Source organism: Ambystoma mexicanum, chromosome 8 (genome assembly GCF_040938575.1).
Source record: "Ambystoma mexicanum isolate Mex_15411 chromosome 8, UKY_AmexF1_1, whole genome shotgun sequence".
NCBI classification, from domain to species: domain Eukaryota; kingdom Metazoa; phylum Chordata; class Amphibia; order Caudata; family Ambystomatidae; genus Ambystoma; species Ambystoma mexicanum.
The window spans coordinates 1,082,073,283-1,082,092,669 of NC_090929.1; the positions used below are offsets into that span (position 1 = coordinate 1,082,073,283).

At 45.5% G+C, this 19,387-nt stretch overlaps 1 protein-coding gene across 6 annotated transcripts in view; it reads left to right on the top strand.

Moving 5' to 3' along the window:
- UBR4 (ubiquitin protein ligase E3 component n-recognin 4) overlaps positions 1-19,387 on the top strand; it is a 2,945,062-nt gene that overhangs the window by 2,688,664 nt on the left and 237,011 nt on the right. For all 6 annotated transcript variants that reach the window (XM_069611069.1, XM_069611071.1, XM_069611072.1 and 3 more), the window contains 4 exons: positions 1,246-1,373; positions 3,440-3,547; positions 3,683-3,802; positions 7,592-7,782. In XM_069611069.1, the coding sequence (XP_069467170.1) occupies positions 1,246-1,373; positions 3,440-3,547; positions 3,683-3,802; positions 7,592-7,782 (547 nt within the window). The remainder of the gene's footprint in view (positions 1-1,245; positions 1,374-3,439; positions 3,548-3,682; positions 3,803-7,591; positions 7,783-19,387) is intronic.

A 19,387-nucleotide genomic window follows, 5' to 3' on the forward strand; every position in this document is an offset into this window, starting at 1 on the left:
AGAGCATCCTACAGAGTCGGAAGGGAAAAAGGTGGTGTATGGCAATCATATCCTTCGTATTTGGGTTTGGGGTACTCTCTGAAGGGTAGGTTTTGGGGGGTTTGTTAAATGGGCGAGACTGATCGGAATGAATAACAGAACATAGGGGATTGTGGGAACGATAGTGTTCTGTCATTGTAGGTTGGGATTTTGGGAAATGACAATCATGGGGATGGGATTGGTAGGGTTTGCAAGGTAAGCAGGAATAGTTGGGGTTGTGACATAAATAAAGGGGATTGTGGGAACCATAGTGTTTCGTCTGATCATGTAGGAATGCAGAAAATGATTCTCAGGAACGAAAGAAGGATAGGGAGTATGCGAATGGAGACCGTAGAAACAAAGATTTTGGGAGTTATGCTTTTTGGGTGTAATGGAAATTGGGACTTTGGAGGATTGATTACGCATGAAGGGGTTGTTGGATCTCGGCCGGAGGGAACTAATGGGAAGAAGGGGGCAGATGTGGCACAGCCCATAAAGGTCTCAGGGATCTCTTTCCTCATCTTCTCCCTTGGTAATATACTGTGTCTCACCTGGGGCATTACCCTGAGCATAACCCTGGGTACCCTTATGCAGGTCATCCTCCCTCGCTCGTCCACCCCCAGGATTGGGATCTGAGAGCGCCAGCCCTCCCCTGGCCACCTGAATAAGGTTTTCCTGAGGTCTACTTGGGAGAACACGACTCTCTGGTTTCTCCAAAGAGGCATACGGGAGGAAGGGGTGGGAGGGTATGGAGGGGGAGTTAGGGCAAGTGGCATGCCAGTGGGCTGCTGAGTCGCCTTTAGGGTGGAGAAATGTTGGCTGTGAAGGGGGGGGGCGAATGAGAGAGATGAGGGCTTGGGCAAGGGGATGGGGGCTGTGGGTGGTATGTCCTGGGTTGGCATGGCCTGGTGTGGAGGGGATAAATCAATCATGGATAGACTATGGTACTGCACTTCGGCAACAGTAACGGACAACCCGGTACTTTGGTAGACTGAAGCAGTACGAGTACAGAAGTTACAGGGAGGATTGCCTTATTTCCACTTTTGCCCTGAATAACTGTTTGCTCACATGGGGAAAAAAGATTGCATTCTGTGAGATGGAGAACTGTAGGTTGCTTTTCTTAGTTAATGACCTAGACAAATAGGAATTGGACATCCAGCATCTCCTCGGTCCTAGGCAGCAAGTTAACAATATGGGAGCTTTATAACAATTGTCTCTTCCCTATAGATGAAGAGGAGGATGAGGAAGAGGTGTATAAGATGGCAGGTGTTATGTCTCAGTGTGGCGGTCTGGAGTGTATGCTGAATCGCCTAACTGGAATTAAGGACTTCAAACAAGGACGACATCTCCTGATGGTGAGTGTGAAAGATATGCAATTAAATTAATTTGTTAAGCATGTGGCTGCTTACTTCCTGTGAGTGTCTTTGTAACAGTGAGTAGGAACACCTTCACACTCTTGTGTTAGGCACCATGAATGGAAACACCTAGCATTGGAGTGTGCTGGGCATGAGTGTGAGCTCCTCATACAAGAAATTGTGTATGTCATGTACACATCAAGGGCACATATCCTGCATGTAAGTGTTGGCTGACCACAGTAAGTTTATCACTTTGAATGTGAGTTGTGATTGGTGAGTAAGAACATTGTAATACATGAGATTGTGTGCTGTACTCTTTAAAGCCCTGTAAGTGGAAAGTGTACTAAAGGGGGATTGTGAAACAACCAAGCCATGTGACTGGTGATTTGTGTATGTCCAAGCTCTTTGCGAGCAGAAAATATTGGGACAGAATTGGACAGGCCTGGTAACCATTTTAAAAAAAATATTCTTCTACTTGCAGGGAAATTACCCCAGCTATAGCCCACAAACCTGTACCATATTTAGTAACCATTTTTGCCTTAATCAAATGGATTCCCAATAGTATATCTAGCGGTTTAGAGCTATAAGATTTGGCAAAACGAGCCCAATCCCGAGAGCCTGCAACATTTAATTTTTTGATGGCCAATATGGCTTGCTCCTTTGAACCTTGGCATGAATGTAAAACCAAGTAGTTATAAGTTCAATAAACTTTGATTGAATTAATTTATGGTGTTTTTGCCTGGATTGGCAGACCATTGTTGATTTAGAGGCATTGATAGCCAAATCCAAACTGGGCATAAATTCAACATAGGCCGCTATTAACCGCTGTAGAGATCGTGCTGTTCTCGCAAGCAGTATTGTCGTATGCATACTTTAGGACAGGGAGAGGCATGCTACCTAGCATTTGGAGTACAGTATTGCACTCTGCAGGATATTAGTATATGTTGTTTGTGTACAGTGAAATTAATAAAGATGCAAGAACACAACCTTGTTGCACAACAGCACAAACGGAAAACCATAAAGTAAAACGACCATCATTTCCTATTATCGCACAGGCCTTATTATTAGCATGCACCTCCGACAGAACGCTGACTGGCGTACCAGGACAGCCCACAGATCCCAGCAAAGACCACAATTTATGTATATTTACCCTGTCAAATGCCGACCGGACATCCATGAAAGCCATATACAATTTATCTTTCTTAAAGATATATGTCTACTTCTCTTGCCAACCCATGTCTTTAAATGTTATGTGCCTATCACCAAATAGTGGGCCTACAATATAATATAGACGTGAGTTGTGTCTTGTAGGACAGTGTACTGTTTTGTGGAGGCACTGGGTATTTTAACTGTTTTATTACATGGTCCCTGTTTTCTATATTTCACCTCTTCACCTTGTCACTATATGTTGTGGGCCTATCCCTAGGAGTGGACAGACCCACATTTAAGTGGAGGGGTGAGGGCAGTCCTCAGTGACATTTACTGTTTTTGTGTATTTTTTTTATACTGCTTTGTTTTCAAGTACATATTTAACTAAAGCCTCTATATGTGTGTGTCGCATAACAAATGTATATATTTTCAAGTATACCAGTGTAGAGCATTTTCTATGGATAAGTGTGTGGACTGGTTATACCTTTCCGTCAGCCCTCATCCCCTGCCTGGATTTAAGCTTGATTGCTATGCCTTGCTAACATGTTTTAGAGAGATTTGGCTTTCTTTTGGGCTGGTTGCTTTGCCCCACCTTAAAGTAAGTGATTGCACAGCCCTCAGCAGAGGCCTGTACGAAGAAATGCCTTAACATTTGATATAGCAAGTGTGGTTACTGTGTCAAAGTATGTGGATCCCAATGATTTGAGATGCCCTAGTGTAAGAGGCAGATACCGGCTGTTCATGATGAGTGGGGATGGATGCGCGCATAGTTTCTTTTGGTTCACTTTTACTTACAATGTAGCCAAATGGTCTGGCTGCAAAATCAGGGTGGTCCTTTTAATTTGAGGAGTTGGTCTCTTGGTAATATCATATATCTTTTTTAGCCTTTTTATGAGATCTTGTTTCTGTCTTGGTAGGTGCTATTAAAGCTTTTCAGTTACTGCGTGAAAGTGAAAGTTAATCGACACCAGCTGGTCAAACCTGAGATGAACACACTGAACGTCATGTTGGGCACACTGAACTTGGTAAGACGTGTGTTCTGGGGGTAAAGTGTTGTTGAGTGGGCATTTCTTTGTATAATAACAAAGGGAACATTGTATTTTTGATACTGCATCATGAGGCCCCTTTATGAGGTCTATACTGACTGTCTCTCTTGGTAGGCCCTGGTCGCTGAGCAAGAAAGCAAAGACAGCGGTGGAGCGGCAGTTGCTGAGCAGGTGCTGAGCATAATGGAGATCATACTGGATGAGTCCAATGCAGAGCCTCTGAGTGAGGACAAGGTGAGTACAAACTCATGACAAATGGGTTGATTAAGCAGGATAATGTTGTGACCAAGTACTAGATACAAAAAACAGTAGCAGACAAAAATGAAGTTGTGCTCATTAACTATGCCAGACATCCACACCACACCACACCATAGAGGTTCTGCGTCATAAGAAACAAGAAACTTGATGTGCTTTCATAGAGATTAACAGGGCGAGAGTAGAAAAAGGTGGGTCAAGCTCGCTAACCCAGTTCCAGAGAAAGATTAGATGTCAAGGAGAGATTGATAGACTATTGTGGGCTATAAACTAGAAGCGGTCAAAAGCCAAAGACCATTGAGAAGGAGCGACATTTAGATCAACCTGAGAGGTTATAGCCCACATCCTGGTAGTAGTCATGAGGTCAACAGAGTCGAGAGACCGAAGCAGCTCCACCCAGCTGGGGCGGGAGCCTAGTGGGTCCCTGAGACTTTGAGAACCAAAGAATAGCCTGTGGTGGCTGAAGACCCAGAGGACTCAGCAATCAGAAAAGCCAACAGACAAGCAAGATACATTTCTGATGGGGACTGATGAAAGCATCCCCTAGAGCTAGTGTGGTGGACCGAGGAGGGTGGAGGAATCGCAAGGTACTGCCCTGGTACGATAGTTCTGTGGCCAGCAGCTAGAGATCACAGAAGGACAACGCATCTTCTGGATCAATGGCCAAGGCTAACTAAGAAGTGTGTTGGGGTGCTTCAAATTCCTTGAGACTGAGTGAAGTAAAGGACACTCCAATGGTGCGACAAACCATAGAAATTGTTAGTTAGAATTGAGAATTTCATATTGGACCTGGACATTATAGTCTGATCAAATGGACCATTTGGGTTGCTTCAACATCCTTCCGGTAGAAATTCCTCCAGCCCTCCCTGCAAAGAGAAATGAAGACATTGAACTGTTCTTTATTTCTGAAGTTGTCCTGAATACACACTCTGACAATCTCCAGAGTTATACACCACTTATGACACAAGCCCCCTAATCACATCTCTGATACCTTTGGTACATTTTTGGCAGTCTTACTATTAGGTGGGCACAAAAGGGATGCAGCTTTGCGTTGGCAGACCCTTCGCCCAGGTCAAGCTGGATCCCACTCACTCAAAGCAGCCTTTCTCTCATAGGCTAAAAAGTCAAAATGAATGTTGCTGCAGTGAAACACAAACAAGAAGACTGCAAAATCAATGGCTACATCCTAGGACTTAGGAAAACACCAAGTAGCCATCTTTTTCCTACTCTGCAAGCAAGTGGTTTTCAACATGGTAGATTAGACTACACAGCGATGGAGCTTTTAAAATTGAGCTGCCACCAACATGCAAAATGTTTGGGGGAGAGAACTCAGCCAGGGGAAAAAGGGATACTTTTATTGTACACTTACTTGGTATTAAACTCCAAAAGCGGGTGAGATAAACGCCTAATCTAAACCTAAATCTAAGATGGGCGCAAGCTTCGACCATCAAATGAAAATAACGCAGTCGTAGTGGCATTGGGTCAAATAAAACGGCCTATACTAAGAAAAACCTATTGCCAATCCTTACGCTAATTACAAAAGGAGTGTGGGATAGGATTCATAAAAAACAAAAGTGTTCACAAATAATGTCAGGATACAGTAGTCGGGGTCTCCTTTCCCCATGCTTTGCGCATGGGATAAGGTGGAACCTCTGAGCACAGCACACTACTCGGACTTCCCCAGCACGAGACCACAGTTCCGCTCTCAACCTTCAAGAACCTTGATGGCCAAGTCTCTCTTCCTGCATAAAGCCTCTAGCCTTCGGGAGTCAGAAAATAAACCAAAAAGTTCCTTTTCTATGGTAGTTAGTGATAATGGCTTACCCCTGGTTCCCCCTTTTCCGGGCGCAGACCCTTCACATTTTTCACCCTCCCGCTTTAGGGTTCACTATGGCTTTTACTTTGTTCACGAATCTCAATGTCTTTTTACGCAATTTTTCAGGCTTTGCCCCTTTCTGTCGGCCTCCCTCTGCTGGGTTCACTCTTGTCAACCTTTGCTAAACAGTTCACTGTGGACAGCCCTTGGTCGGGTTCACGTCTGTCAACACAGTGTTCATAGGGACTTCAGGCTTTGCCCCTTTTTGTCAGCATCCCTCTGCCAGGTTTACTGTTGCCAACCTTATCAATCGTGCCTTTCTCAATCACCTGTTGGTCAAAGACTTTCGCCTGTACAGATGATTTTGCAAGACCCCTGTATGATCACTTTGACCGTTCCTTTGCAGCCTTCCCAAGGCCTTCTGGTATTAGCAGTTTCAACTAACACGGTTTTGATCAGAGGCTCTCGAGTAAGCACCCACGTGGTGCCGTATCCCTCTGCAGCTGGTCTCCCCTTTATTCTTAACAGGTCTTTGAACTTCCCTTAAGTTGCTACTTTATGGCTTTCGTTCAACACAGTTTGTTTTTGATCTAATCTCCGCTCGACTCACTGGCTGTGATGAACCGGTTGGCTTTTCAGAATATCTGGACCCAAGGACGGTACTACAATAGCAGGCACCTCCCTCGGTCCTGCTTATTAGCGTGAGCACGCCGTATGTACCGTTGACATCTGCCGCCACACACTTGAGCTATTGTCCATGGTCTTAAAATTCCTTCTTCAGAGGTTTTGCGGGTCTGGGTCGAAAAGGGCAAGGTCGTGTCTCTCCTTGTCAGCCTCTCAACATTCACCACTTTTCTCCTCCTCTTGAACTGCCGTGCCTGGATAGCTGTCTCGTCATGCGGTCTGCCTTGCTCGTCGTGTGCTTTTATGCTCTCTTTTATCCCTGTGCGGAAGGGAAAGAGCTGTCAGGTGTGTGTGATTCAGGTCAATTGCTTGACCATGCCTGACCCATGTATTGGGACATGTCACGTAAACGGCTCAGGTGTTAGTCAGTTGTCTGTGGTGTGCGAAAGTGTCCGTGCCGGAAAAGGGGGATGGGGCAGTATTTTTGGAATATCCTACGTGGTAGAAGGGGGAAAAGGTGTTGCAAGAAGGAGGATACCGTGTCTCACCCATTGGTGTCCCACTTCCATGCCCCAAGGACCCCCCATCCAGGTGATCCTCCCTCACTGGTCTACCCCCAGGAACTGGATCCAATAGCAATGGCTGTGTCCTGGCCACCTGGATGACAGATCCCCGGGGACTAGCTAGGAAGACGCCTTTTGGTTTCTCACATTACATATGAGTAACATTTTCTGTCTGCATACGTGTGAAACCTAAGAAATTAGTTTTATAGAACGGCCCTCCAAAGATTAGGTGCTTATTGACTGAGGTGAAAGTGAAGGCCCTTTGGAAACACTTCAGCTAATGGTTGCAGCCTTAAAGTATAAGGTTGTATTGTGATTTTCTTTTTTTCTTATAGTATGTTCTGGTTAAAACAGAACCTTTCATGCAATACAGTTCAATAAATATAAGTTTCTTTTCAATACTGTCATCCGTGAATATACAACTAATATCGATAACTGCAGATTGATCTAAATGTATTGCCCATCAATTCTTCAACCTAGGGCAAATTAATATCAGGTGTTTATTGCTATACTGCTTTCAGAAAAAGCAATTCTACAAGTTATCTTCAGTGGGGGTTTAGACCAGGCACCTGTAATTTCCATTGTTGGAAGGATATTAAAATTGATTTTATAGTGATTGTTCAAATGTACATTGTTATTGGTGGGTTTTGCATGAGGGTGTTGAAAATTCTTAAGAGTTCAACCATTATAATTCTCAAAAGTGCTAAATATCTAGACAAGAAGAGCACTGTGAAACCTATTTAACCAGATTATATTTTTTCCCAGGGAAATCTTCTCCTAACTGGTGACAAAGACCAGCTGGTGATGCTTCTGGACCAGATCAACAGCACTTTTGTGCGTTCCAACCCTAGTGTCCTTCAAGGCTTGCTGCGTATTATCCCATACCTGTCGTTTGGAGAAATGGAGAAAATGCAGATCCTGGTGGATCGCTTTAAGCCCTTCTGCAACTTTGATAAGTAAGTAATGCCTACAGTTTGCAAGCCAGGGTTTCAGAAAAATGACCAATTCCACAGCCTTTCAGTCACTAGTGTTATCACAGTAACTTTGGGAGTGAGTGGTCCGTTTATAACGCAAATACTCTGTGGGTTTAGAAGTTTGAATATGTCACTTATTCTCTTTTTTAGCTTGAAAAACATCAACAGGCTTCAACAAACTGTTCAGATTTGGAGACTTTTTTCATAAGTATTTAGGAGATCTTTAGTTGTATCCTTTGAAAACACACTTCACATTGCATGCTCCCGTTTGAGCCCTAAGTGGAGGCAAATGCAATTAGGGGTCTGTGAGCGGTGAGGAAATTGACATTGTTCACCCTTACATAATAGTGCTCAAGTGGCAAGGTTATTGTAAAGACTGGAGGGGGGGGTATCTGTACTTCTGCCGTCTATGTGGCAGAGCAGAGGCACAGAGCACCCAGCCAAGGTTCTCTATATGGTAGCTATGGACGAGCAAACAAGGCCTAAGCTCTCAGGAGGTGATGCAGGCTGGTTCTTAAGTACAGTGAGTCCCCAAACCCCCACCAAGGTATGTCCACAGACTGTTATGTGCTCACCACAGAGTTCTTTATATACAAATTAAGGTTCAGAGATATATACATGTACAATTCAATAACACACTTTGTAATCTGGTAATTCTAATATGCCAAATATATACAATTTCTATGTGGTACCACACTTAGCTATAGATTCCTTTAAAATGCATCAACTGCTGACAGTTATTATGTAGCATACAAATCATGCAGCAAGGTGCATCAACATGGATCATAAGGAAGGAAGGCAGGTTAAGTTAAATAATGGCAGAATGTCTTCTTTAGCAATAGAGACACAATTATGAGTGAGGATCCCTCCAACCTGGGCAACTTGTAATAAAAGTATTAACAAGCCCAGTCTATTAATGTTAAATAAGTCTTGGTTCCTGGTCAAAAAGTGTACAATCACCCCAATGTATCTGAAATGGAAGAGTTTCTTCGACGGTTCGTCGACGGATCCCTCGAGGGTGGACTCCCTTTAAAGAAGGATCACAGAACGTCGAGATCCTCGAAGAAAAGTGGAACACTGTTGTCAAGACAGCAGCTTCGTCCTTCGCGGTGCTCTCGGACGATCATTCGTGGAAGTCCTGGGAAGATGAGGCGTGCAGTGCACCTCAATGCAAAGTGTTCGGTGCCACAAAGAAGACTCTGTGATGGATGTAGGCCCGGCAGTGGGCGTCAGGTGTTGGGAGTTGCTTCGGCAGTCCCGGTGCTTCTCTTCAGGATTCTCGGCGGACCACTTCTCCAGTCAACAGCCTTTCGGGACTGCCTTCCAGGGTACCTCGAAGAGCAGCAGTTTTTGCACAATGGTCCCTTGTAACTCTGGAAGACGTATCCTAGCCAGGTCCTCTCTCGGATCTTTCCTCGACAGACTCGACAGCTTTTAGATTTTGTTGAAAGAAATGCAGCAGCAATTCTTCTTTTTCCAGCTGGGCTTCAGGGATGAGCTTCAAGTTGCAACTTCAGCTTCTGAACAAAATGGTTAGTGAGAGGTCCCTAGATATACACATCACATCTGTACCTCATTCACTCTGGCTGAGCCAGGCTCAGTCAGCCAATCGCACAGAAGGCATTCATGCAGGCAGCCAGCCAATCAGGCTCACAGGCATTCAGGCCATTCACTTCCCCCCAGTCACCCATAACAAGGAATGTGGCTTGGGCAAGCACCCAGCCTTTCAGCACACCACACTGCATTCATGTCACTTTCAAGCAGGGCTGTCTAATTCATTGTGCCACACACACACACACGCACGCACGCACACACACAAGAATGAATATTGGACACACACACACTATTCACACAGGTCCCACCTTAAGGGTGTTTCCACAGCATACAGTCACTGGGAAGGCTCCTGACAGTCTGGCCTGGACTTCCCCCACAATACCATATATGGTTCTTCCACCCAACAGCCAGTCAGGGGAATGGACAGAGTCTGGGCTTCTCGGGACTTTCAGCAAACAAAGTAACAGGCAATAGAAACCAAGAGGCCTCATGGGCCTTCTTGCCTTTTATCAGCAATCCACTGATTCGTATGTTAGGGCCTGTGTATCACAAAATGGAGTATGATATGATATGGTATTTGTAACGCGCCTATACACAAGTGTTTCAAGGCGCGACGAGGCAGGGAGGGAGGGAAACAAGGGGAAGACAGACAAACGATCCTACTAGGCCAGGTGTCATTCAGATCGCGCAAGTGCAGAGGTAAGGGGAAAAGGAGAAAGTGCAGGGGGAGGAGGTGGGGGGAAAGTGCAGTACAAGGTAAGTAGCGTAATAAAAAATAAATAATAAATGATAAATAAAAAGGGCCAGCTGGTGGCAAGTGCGAGGTAAGTGCAGAGCAAGTGCTGGGAAGTGCTGGGAAGGGGGCTGTAGGGATACAGTGACAGTCCCACAGTGCAGGGGGAGCCAGGGAGGCAGTGCAAGTGGAGAGTGGCTGGGCCCTGGACCGAGGTCGCTGAGAGTGGCCCAGATGCAGGTTTAGTGCAGAATTCAGTGGGGAGTTAAGAAGGTTTAGCAGGGGAGAGGGAGAGAGAAGGCAGAAGCGAAGAGGAAGGTTTTGAGGTGCTTCCGGAACCGGAGATGGTTCTCCTCAAGTTTCAGGGAGGCAGGAAGGCTGTTCCAGAGGGAGGCCCCTGCTGCGGAGAGAGATCTACCCCCAGCTCGTTGCTTCGAGAAGCGGCTGACCATGAGGGAGTTGGAGACGGATGAGCGAAGGGCTCGTGAAGGAAGATATTTAGGAAGAGAGAGTTGAAGGTATTTAGGCCCCAGGCCCCAGAAGGCCTTGTGGACAATGCAGAGGGTTTTGAACTTAATCCTCGCAGCCAGGAGCTTAAGTTCAAAGTATACTCAGAGCTCCTGTCATATATCGGCATGAAACTGCCACCAGCCCGTACCCTGCTCTGTGGGCAACACACAAGTGCCCAAAAACATACTCTAGGGGTACACGGCTGTACCCCCACCCATGGGTGCCATAAGGGTATCTCAAGGGCCTTGGTTCACCAAAACAAAAAAGAGGAAGAGCTGCACTGCCAGGGGTCCCAACTGGACTCCTATTCAGAAAGGAACACAGAACACACATAAGGGAGTACAGGACAAGGACATGGAAGCCTTGTCCCTCCACTGCATTTCCAGCATCATGTATCTAGCACCCAAGGGCAAGTGTGAACAGGAAGTTATAATGTTATCCTACTGTATATCAAGGCATGTACTCTTGCAATGACCATATTGAAGAGATGCGGGTGGGGACCACATGACTGACCAGGACCCTCCACCCCATAGAATACCACATTACTCTTTCGTCATGGCTGTCCCTCCTTTCCAACTGGTTGGGGAAGGCATGCATTTGCAGGTGGGCCAGAAAAGCTGGCTGCAAAAGATAGCTGTCACTTTAAGAAAATTGAAGGTTTAGGGCCTATGTAACGCAAGCGTCCCTCCGTGTGCCGGTCGCATACCTTATCCCTATGTCACCAACGTTCCACACCCAGTTCCTGTTTTTCCACCTACTGGGCGGTTTGGAATTCTGCTGCGCTACGACTCCCTCCTTTTTGGGGTGTTACTTTTTGCTGTCCATTCCTTTTTTCTTAGCGATTGGTCATTCATTTTTATTTCAATTTGTGGTGCCTCCCTCTATGCATGCCGTATGTGACAGGATGTAAGCAGTGCATCCGTTATCAAAAACAATTCTCGGCGGTCATCCCCATCATGCCTGCGTCCGGTGTTTGGGTATACATCACCCCATCAGTGCCTGTGTCTTTTGCTGTGGGATTCACCCGAGGTCTCTGCGTACTAGTCTTCTCTCCATGAAACAGCTGGGACCGGTACCGAAGACGACTGAAGACTTTGTACGGAACAGGAGGGAGGCCGACATCGGTAAGAGGGGCACTGTACCTTCAGGTGAGGTAGGTGTTTCGGCACCAGCCTTTGTGACCCATGGGAAGACCGCTTCCTCAGTTCCGGAGTCTTCACAGGACCGTTCAGGGGGAACCCCTGGGCGTGTTCACCTGAGGGTACCTCTGGGTGGGAAAACACTAGTACCTCCAGGTGGGAAAGTGTTAGAACCTCCAGGTGGGAATGGGTCTGAAAATATCCACCCTGTACCGGAAGAATTATTTACACCAGACAAAATTATCACGGTACCGGGGAAACCCTCTAATGTCTCGGTAAACTTAATAGGCAAGAGTTCCTTCAAAGAGGCGCACGCCTCCGTGGTTGACTCAGTACCTTCTTATTCCACTCTATCTGCTACAGCCAAGTCAGCCACTGCATGTAAACCTTCCAGTACTTCGGTACTGAAGGACAACATCTTATCCTCGGGAACCGCAGTTGAGCACTCGAGCTACTCGATACAGAATAAGTCCTCTCACTAGAGGCATAAACATTCTCACTCGAGATTGAGTCCGGTACAGACTTCTCCAAAGAAGCACAAGTGAAAAAAATCACCCATTGCACCTGTCTCTGATTCAGTACCAGAGAGTCAAAAAGATTATTCCATTCTAGTTTCTGACTCGCAAGACACTGATGCTTCCAAATTGTTTACTGTTCCTCCAGAACAATTATTCAGCACTCCTGTGAGAGTGAATTCACCTCAGATTTTGCCACAGTTTTCTCTTCAGTCTGAGGACAATTTGCATTAACCAACTCGGGTTCCAGCACAATCTGGACCACAGCCAGCTGGTTTTAACTAATATCCTGGTGCCTAGACCTGTGGTTTTCAACATCTACTATCCAACCCATCTGTCTACAGGGGTTGACTCTTCTACATCACCTTTTAGGTTACAATAGCCCCAACCTAGTCCTTCTCAAATGGTGAATGACATAACTAATGCAGCCCTGAAAACCATGCTTGCTGGACAATTCTTGGAAGTTCTGGCTCAATGCATTAAAGACAAAATGTTGCCTATCATACCCCCTCGGGGATCAATGCCCATCGATCCTATTCCTGAGCCAATCATTGTGTCAGTTGACTGCGAGGATTCAGCTCCTCTGTCATTTCCAAAAATTCTGACATAGATTCAGATGACAACACCGCTCCGTCACCATCTAAGGTGTTTCATGAGATTGTGGCGAAAGTCATGCAGGCCTTAGAAATCATTTCTAAGGATAAGTCTGAAAAGGCTAGTGTTTTTGGTAAGCTGCCACCTCAGCCGTCTAAAAATCCACTTCCTATGGAGTTAACTGTTCTAGAGCAAGCATTAGCACGTTTGGGAAAACCTCATTCAGATCTGCACATCTCCATAGCTTTAGACAGTTGCCTATGGAAGAGCCTTTCATACTTATGGGAAGTCCTCCTGCACAACCTGCAGTAATTTCAGCTGTCCTGGGCACCAAGGAAAAAGGTCCTTCTCCAGCTCCGGTTCTTGATAAGAATGCAAAAGCCTGGGAGGCATACGGAAGAAAAAGTCCTACCCTAATGCTACCTACAACTCAGGCAAGTAAAAACTGCTAAAGTTTTAGCAGGATTTCATATCCTTAATTGGGAGAACCTGGAATGCTTTACAGACATGCTCCCTCAGGAAGCCGTTGATGAGTTTTCCTTTTGGATTTCAGACGGTAGAGAGGTGGCTTTCCAACAGATTCAAGTGGTTAAGGACCTGACAGATACAATAGCAAGACCGGTCACTAATGCAATCTGCATGCGTAGACATGCATACTTATCAGCCTCTTCTCTTCACCAGGATATTCAAGAAAATGTTCTCGAGCTTCCTTTTGAAGGCGGCAAAACACTTTTTCCTGATGAGGTCCTTCAAAAATGTAAAGCCAGTGTCACTGCTGCTAAAACCCTTAGCTCAATTTCGGTGAAACAACCGTTGCACCCAAACTTTAAATCGTTCAGACCACTGTCATGCTGCCTACTCCCGGGCATCCGGATCAAGCCCATCAGCCCCGGGAGCAGGCATCCAGATATTTAATAAAACCTCAGCAGCCCCGGCTGGGGGCTGTCTGAGTTCAGTCCTGGCGCCTTGGGCGCCAGGCTCGTAGACTTTACTTACCTCATGCAGACCATGCTGCAAATGAATCCAAGCCAACGTGAGGCCTGGATGGGACTATTTTACTACAGGGACTATTTTTTACTCGGGGTGGTTCTAGGGACTTCTTATCTGGAACTACTTTGGAGGCTATTTAAACCACGCCCGAACAGCAGCACATGCTTCGCGTTATTCTTCATCCAGCAGCGTAATGCTCACCGTGCCTGCAGTCAGCATCCATTCTTCAGCCACGCCCGTCTCGAATCCAGAGCTCCTAGCAATAGAAGAAAGAAGAAGGAAAGGTTAGAAAACAGATATTATTTTGATCCTTACCTGAATTCCGGATCCATCACGTCTTCGAACTTGAAAAGGACATTATTCAACACGCGTTGCATCGCCAGCTGCACCGCCGCGCCATACTCACCAGTCCTCACAGCATTTTTCGATCCGGCGCAGCCTCCAGCATTTTCTCTGCCGAATTCCACCATCTAGGGGACAAAAGAAACATAAGGTGAGCCGAGAGAGCCAACAAATACAACCTCTCCACCATAGACTTACCTGATTAACAACCGGAGGCATTATTCCGTAACAAACTGCAACTTCTTACGCCGCACCTGTAAGGAGAGTGAAACCAGCAATTTAAACACACGCATCTTTTGCCAGACAGTGTTGGGTAATACAGACTCTTACCTGAACACCATCAGCTGCCACAAGACAATCTTCCCTTGGACCCAGCTGCAACACAAGAAAGGAAGGTACAAGAGTGAACATCGGACATATTGAACTCTTTGAACTTTATACTTACGGGTTCTCGCCTGGAACCTCGGAGTCAATATTCATCTGGAACTCTTCCAACGCCTTCAAACCAGTGAAGTAACTGGTATCTACACGCCCCTGCATTCCACGCAGGATGGAGAGCTCATCATTTACAAACATAAGGTGAGCTTACTGAAAGTGAATATCGGTGGTGATTAGTGGGGAGAACAGTGGGGTGCCATTACAAAAATCCACGGGTGGCTAAATCCCTATCTCCACTTGCAGGAGAATATTTCTACGGGTCAAGCAGACGAGATTAGGCGGTCCAGTCTGTCATCTCTGCACTACATTTCACGTTGGAGGAGGTCACAGCTGTCCGGGTCCGATCAACGCCCCTCTGGGAGCCAGGTGAGCATAACAACCACATCCTCAAGGAAATGGTGGTCCTGCCACATCCACAAAATTGTATTACTCTTCTATTAATAGAAGCTATAGACCTCAGTCTAAATCGGGGCCATCCCTTTTGTCAAATTCTTCACAAGAACAAAAGAAAGTCCATTTGACTTCCTTCCGGGCATATACATACCTTCTGCACCAACTATCATCAAGGGGAATGCATCCCTGGTAGCAGGAAGGATGTCCAACTTTCCTCCTCATTGGGAAAGCATTACTCAAAAGGAATGGGTTTTGAATATTTTTCGACATGGTTATCGTATTGCCCTTCTGGCTTTTCTCCTATCCTATCCCCTGATGCTCCATAAATCTTCCCCAGAGCTCCTGGAAGAGATCCAAAAACTAATTTTCTTAGGAGTGATAGAATTGGTTCCTCAAGAGGAGTTAGGTTGGGGCCTTTATTTCCGTTACTTTCTGATTCCAGAGAAAACCAACGGGATCCGGCCAATTCTAGACCGCTCAGATCTCAACCAGTTTGTTAATCGAAACCTTCCATATGGTGGCCATTCCTCAGATTCTAGCATCTCTTCATCTGCACGATTGAATGGCATCTATAGATCTACAGGATGCTTATTTTTACATTTCCTTCTTCAAAGATCACTGTCAGTTCCTGAGGTTCACCATAGGAAGGTCTCATTACCAGTTCACATGTTTGCCCTTCGGACTCAATTCCGCTCCCAAGGTATTCACGAAAATTCTGGGAACAGTGGCAGCTTACCTTCGGTTAAGGACAGTACATCTATATCCTTACCTAGACTGGCTACTCAAGGCCCAGTCTCCTGAGTAATTGCTTCAAAAAATGTCATTTACTTGCCACAATCTTTTAAACCTTGGGTTTTCCATAAACGTGGCAAAATCCAAACTCATCCCTTCGCATAGAATGTAATTTCTAGGAGCAGTTATAGATGGTCTTCCCTCCCCCGGAAAGGTAGAAGCAATTCAGCAAGTCATCTTGAAGTTCCAAACACATCAGGTTCTAACAGCTTGGTGGTTTCAAAGGCTCTTGGGGCTAATGGCTTCTTGTATAAACCTAGATTCCTATGCAAGGTTCCATATGAAAACAGTTCAGTGGCATCTTGCCTGCAACTGGAACCAACTGTTGCATTCTCAGGAAATGGAAATTCCAATTCCAACTCAAGTTCAGGACTCACTAATCTGGTGGAACTCCCCAGAGAACCTATTAATCGGGTCTCCTTTTCAGCCTCCCCTTCACCAAATAGTTACTACAACAGACTCAGCCGAGTACGGTTGGGAAGCCCATTGTCGAAGTCTAACAGCACATGGCCTTTGGTCTTCTAAGAAAAAAGACCACATAAATGTCCTGGAACTAAGAGCCATATTTCTCGCAGTAAAATCATTTCTTCCCTCCCTTCAAGGAAAGGTGGTGAAAATTCTCAGACAATACCACTGCAATGTTCTAAATCAACAAGCAGGAGTGGGTACTTGTTTCCTTCCCCTGTGTCTCCTTGCAGAGAAGATTTGGTATTGGGCCATTCTATAATCGCATGTTCTTGTTGTCCCATCTGGAGGGAAAGAAGAACGTCCTAGCAGACAAACTGAGCAGGTTACAGTCTGCTCCGCATGAGTGGGAGCTGAAACGTCAGTAGCAAAGACAATATTTCAGACGTGGGGCCATCCATCAGTAGACCTCATTGCCAACCAGCAAAACGCTCTGCCCTCAGTTTGCATCAAGGCAAGGTCAGCATCTTCAGTCCCTGGGAGATGCTCTACACCTGGATTGGTCAAACCTAGCACTTAACACTTTTCCACCTCTCCCACTGATACACAAAACATTGCTCAAATTCAAAATTTCACAGAATCTAACAATGATTCTTATAGCTCCATTCTGGCCTCGCCAGATTTGGTTTCCAGACATCCTGGAGTTAGCAGGGACTTCCAAATTAAATCTCCCATTAGGGATTGATTTGTTGACTCAACAGAAAGGGCCAGATTCTTCATCCCTCCCCTCAATTGCTGAACTTGAAGGCCTGGTTCCTTCTCCCACCTACAATTATCAAAGCAAAATCTAACCATCATGTCAGCTTCCAGAAAAGGTTCTACTAAGAAGCAATATCGTAGAAAATGGCTACAGTTCTGTCATTGGGCCTTAGACTGTAACCTTAACCCTCTAGGGGCTTCTATTGTTAATGTTATGTCCTTCATGTCTCATCTAGTTTGCCCAGGTGTGAAAGTAGACACTTGCAAGCACTACTTATCAGCTATTGGAGCATACCTAAAAAGAGAACATCGGTCTTTCTCTCTTTCAAACTAAGACATTCGTAGGCACTTTGAGGGTCTTGTACGTTTTTTAATCCCCCTGTTCGTGAACCTCCACCTCAATGGGATATCAATGTAGTTTTGTCAGCTCTAATGCAAAAACCATTCGAACCTATGGGATCATGCAAATTAGAACTCCTAACTTGCAAAACAGCATTTTTAGTAGCCATTACTTCGGCTAGAAGAATTGGAGAACTCCAAACTCTCTCCTCTAAGGAACCATTTATAGTTTTCCATAAGGATATTCGTATAGTCCCCTCCTTTCTACCAAAGGTGGTTTCCGATTTTCATTTGACTCAAATGTGTCTTCCTGTTTTTCTTCCTAGACCACATGCTTACTCGGCCGAGGAGACATTACATAACCTAGACATTGTAAAAACTCTAAAATTGTATGTAGAAAGGACCAAACCATTCAGGAAAGCAGACCAGCTCTTCATTACTTACGGCGGTCCATCTTCAGATAGGTAGGGTCTGGCCGCAATAAGGAGTTTGGAATATGCTGCTGATGAGGATATGGTATTTACTTGGCAAGAGAGTGAGAGGGTGGCATCTAAGTAGACGCCCAATGTTTTCACAGTAGGTGATACCGTGATCTTAGTGCCATGTATGTCGGAGGCAGTGTAATCCGTGTCAAGTTTTTTTAGGACTGAGTGAGGTCCGACTAGAAGTAGTTCTGTCTTCTCGTCATTAAGGCAAAGGCCATGGGTCGCCATCCATGCTTGGATGGTGGTATATGTGGAGTTTATCAAGGAAGAGTCCTGGGTCTAGTTGCCTGATAGTGGGAGGAGGATTTGTGTGTCATCAGCACAGTTGGTGTAAATCATGCCCCGAGCGTCTAGGAGGTCGAAGAGAGGTTTTGTGAAAATATTGTACAACATGGGAGAGACACATGAGCCTTGGCGTACTCCGCAATTAATGGGAGCAGGCACTGAACATGCTTGATCAGGGAATACCTTCATAACTCGCCCTTCTAGGAAGGCGGTAATCCAAGCTGCTGCTTCAAGAGAAAAGGCAACTGCAGAAATGAGATGGTGACATAGGATGGTGTGGTCTAAGTCAAAGGCCGCAGATAGGTCTAAAAGGAGCAGCAGGGCATGCTTGCCCTTGTACCTGATATCGTCCATCTTATTTTTTAGATCAAGTAGTGCTGACTCAGTACCATGGCGAAACCCTGATTGTCAGGGCACCTAGGATTTGGTTTGATTCCAGATGCTTTTGAATCTGGATATATGCAGCTCTGTCCAGTATTTTTAGAAGGAATGGTACTGTGGTGATCGGTCTGTAATAGTTCGGTATAGCAGGATCTAGGGAAGTTTTGGTTTAGTTAACGGTAGGACCCAACCTTCTTAAAACAAGGATGGGACTTTGCCTGTTGTAAATGATGCATTGATAAATGCTGTGATGATTGGGGCTATTGCATCTGCACAGTCTTTGAGTGTGGCTGGGCAGACATCTCCTTTACATCTCGAAGGCTTAAGGCTTTTTAAGATATGTAGTGTGTCCAGGGTGGTTATTTATTTAAATATGAACCGGGGGATGACAAATGTGCCAAATTTGATGTCCTGGATGGCAAGGGCGTCCTGGGAGTGAGTTTGGGGTTAGATTGTTTGGCTGCTATTTTTTTTGTAGAACGTCACTTTTTGTATGCCATGCATCATGCAAAGTCTTTGTTCTCAGTGGAGACTTTGGGGATAGGCGATTCTAGCTCTCTCAGGATGGTGAATAGCTCTCGCATGTTTGAGTTAGCATTGGCTGTTCTGAAGTTGTAGGTGGAGGCTTTGGCCACAGTGATGGCTTGTTTGTATTGTTTGGCCAAGCTTGTGAATTCCTGTTTAAGGGTGTCAGTGGGGGAGTTTTTCCAGCAGGATTCTGCAGTACTTTTCTTAGACTTACTCTTGGGAGTACCGTGAATTAACATGCAATGAGGGCTTAGCTTTCTTATGGGTTAAAAGGGCGATGGCGTTGACTGCAACGGTTAGCGTGCTTGTGTAGAGATCAGCAGGATTTGAGGGTCTAAAGTGCTGGTGGATTCGTTTGAGTGGGCCAAGGAGAGGTAGGATGTTTTCTCTGTTGAATTTTCTTGA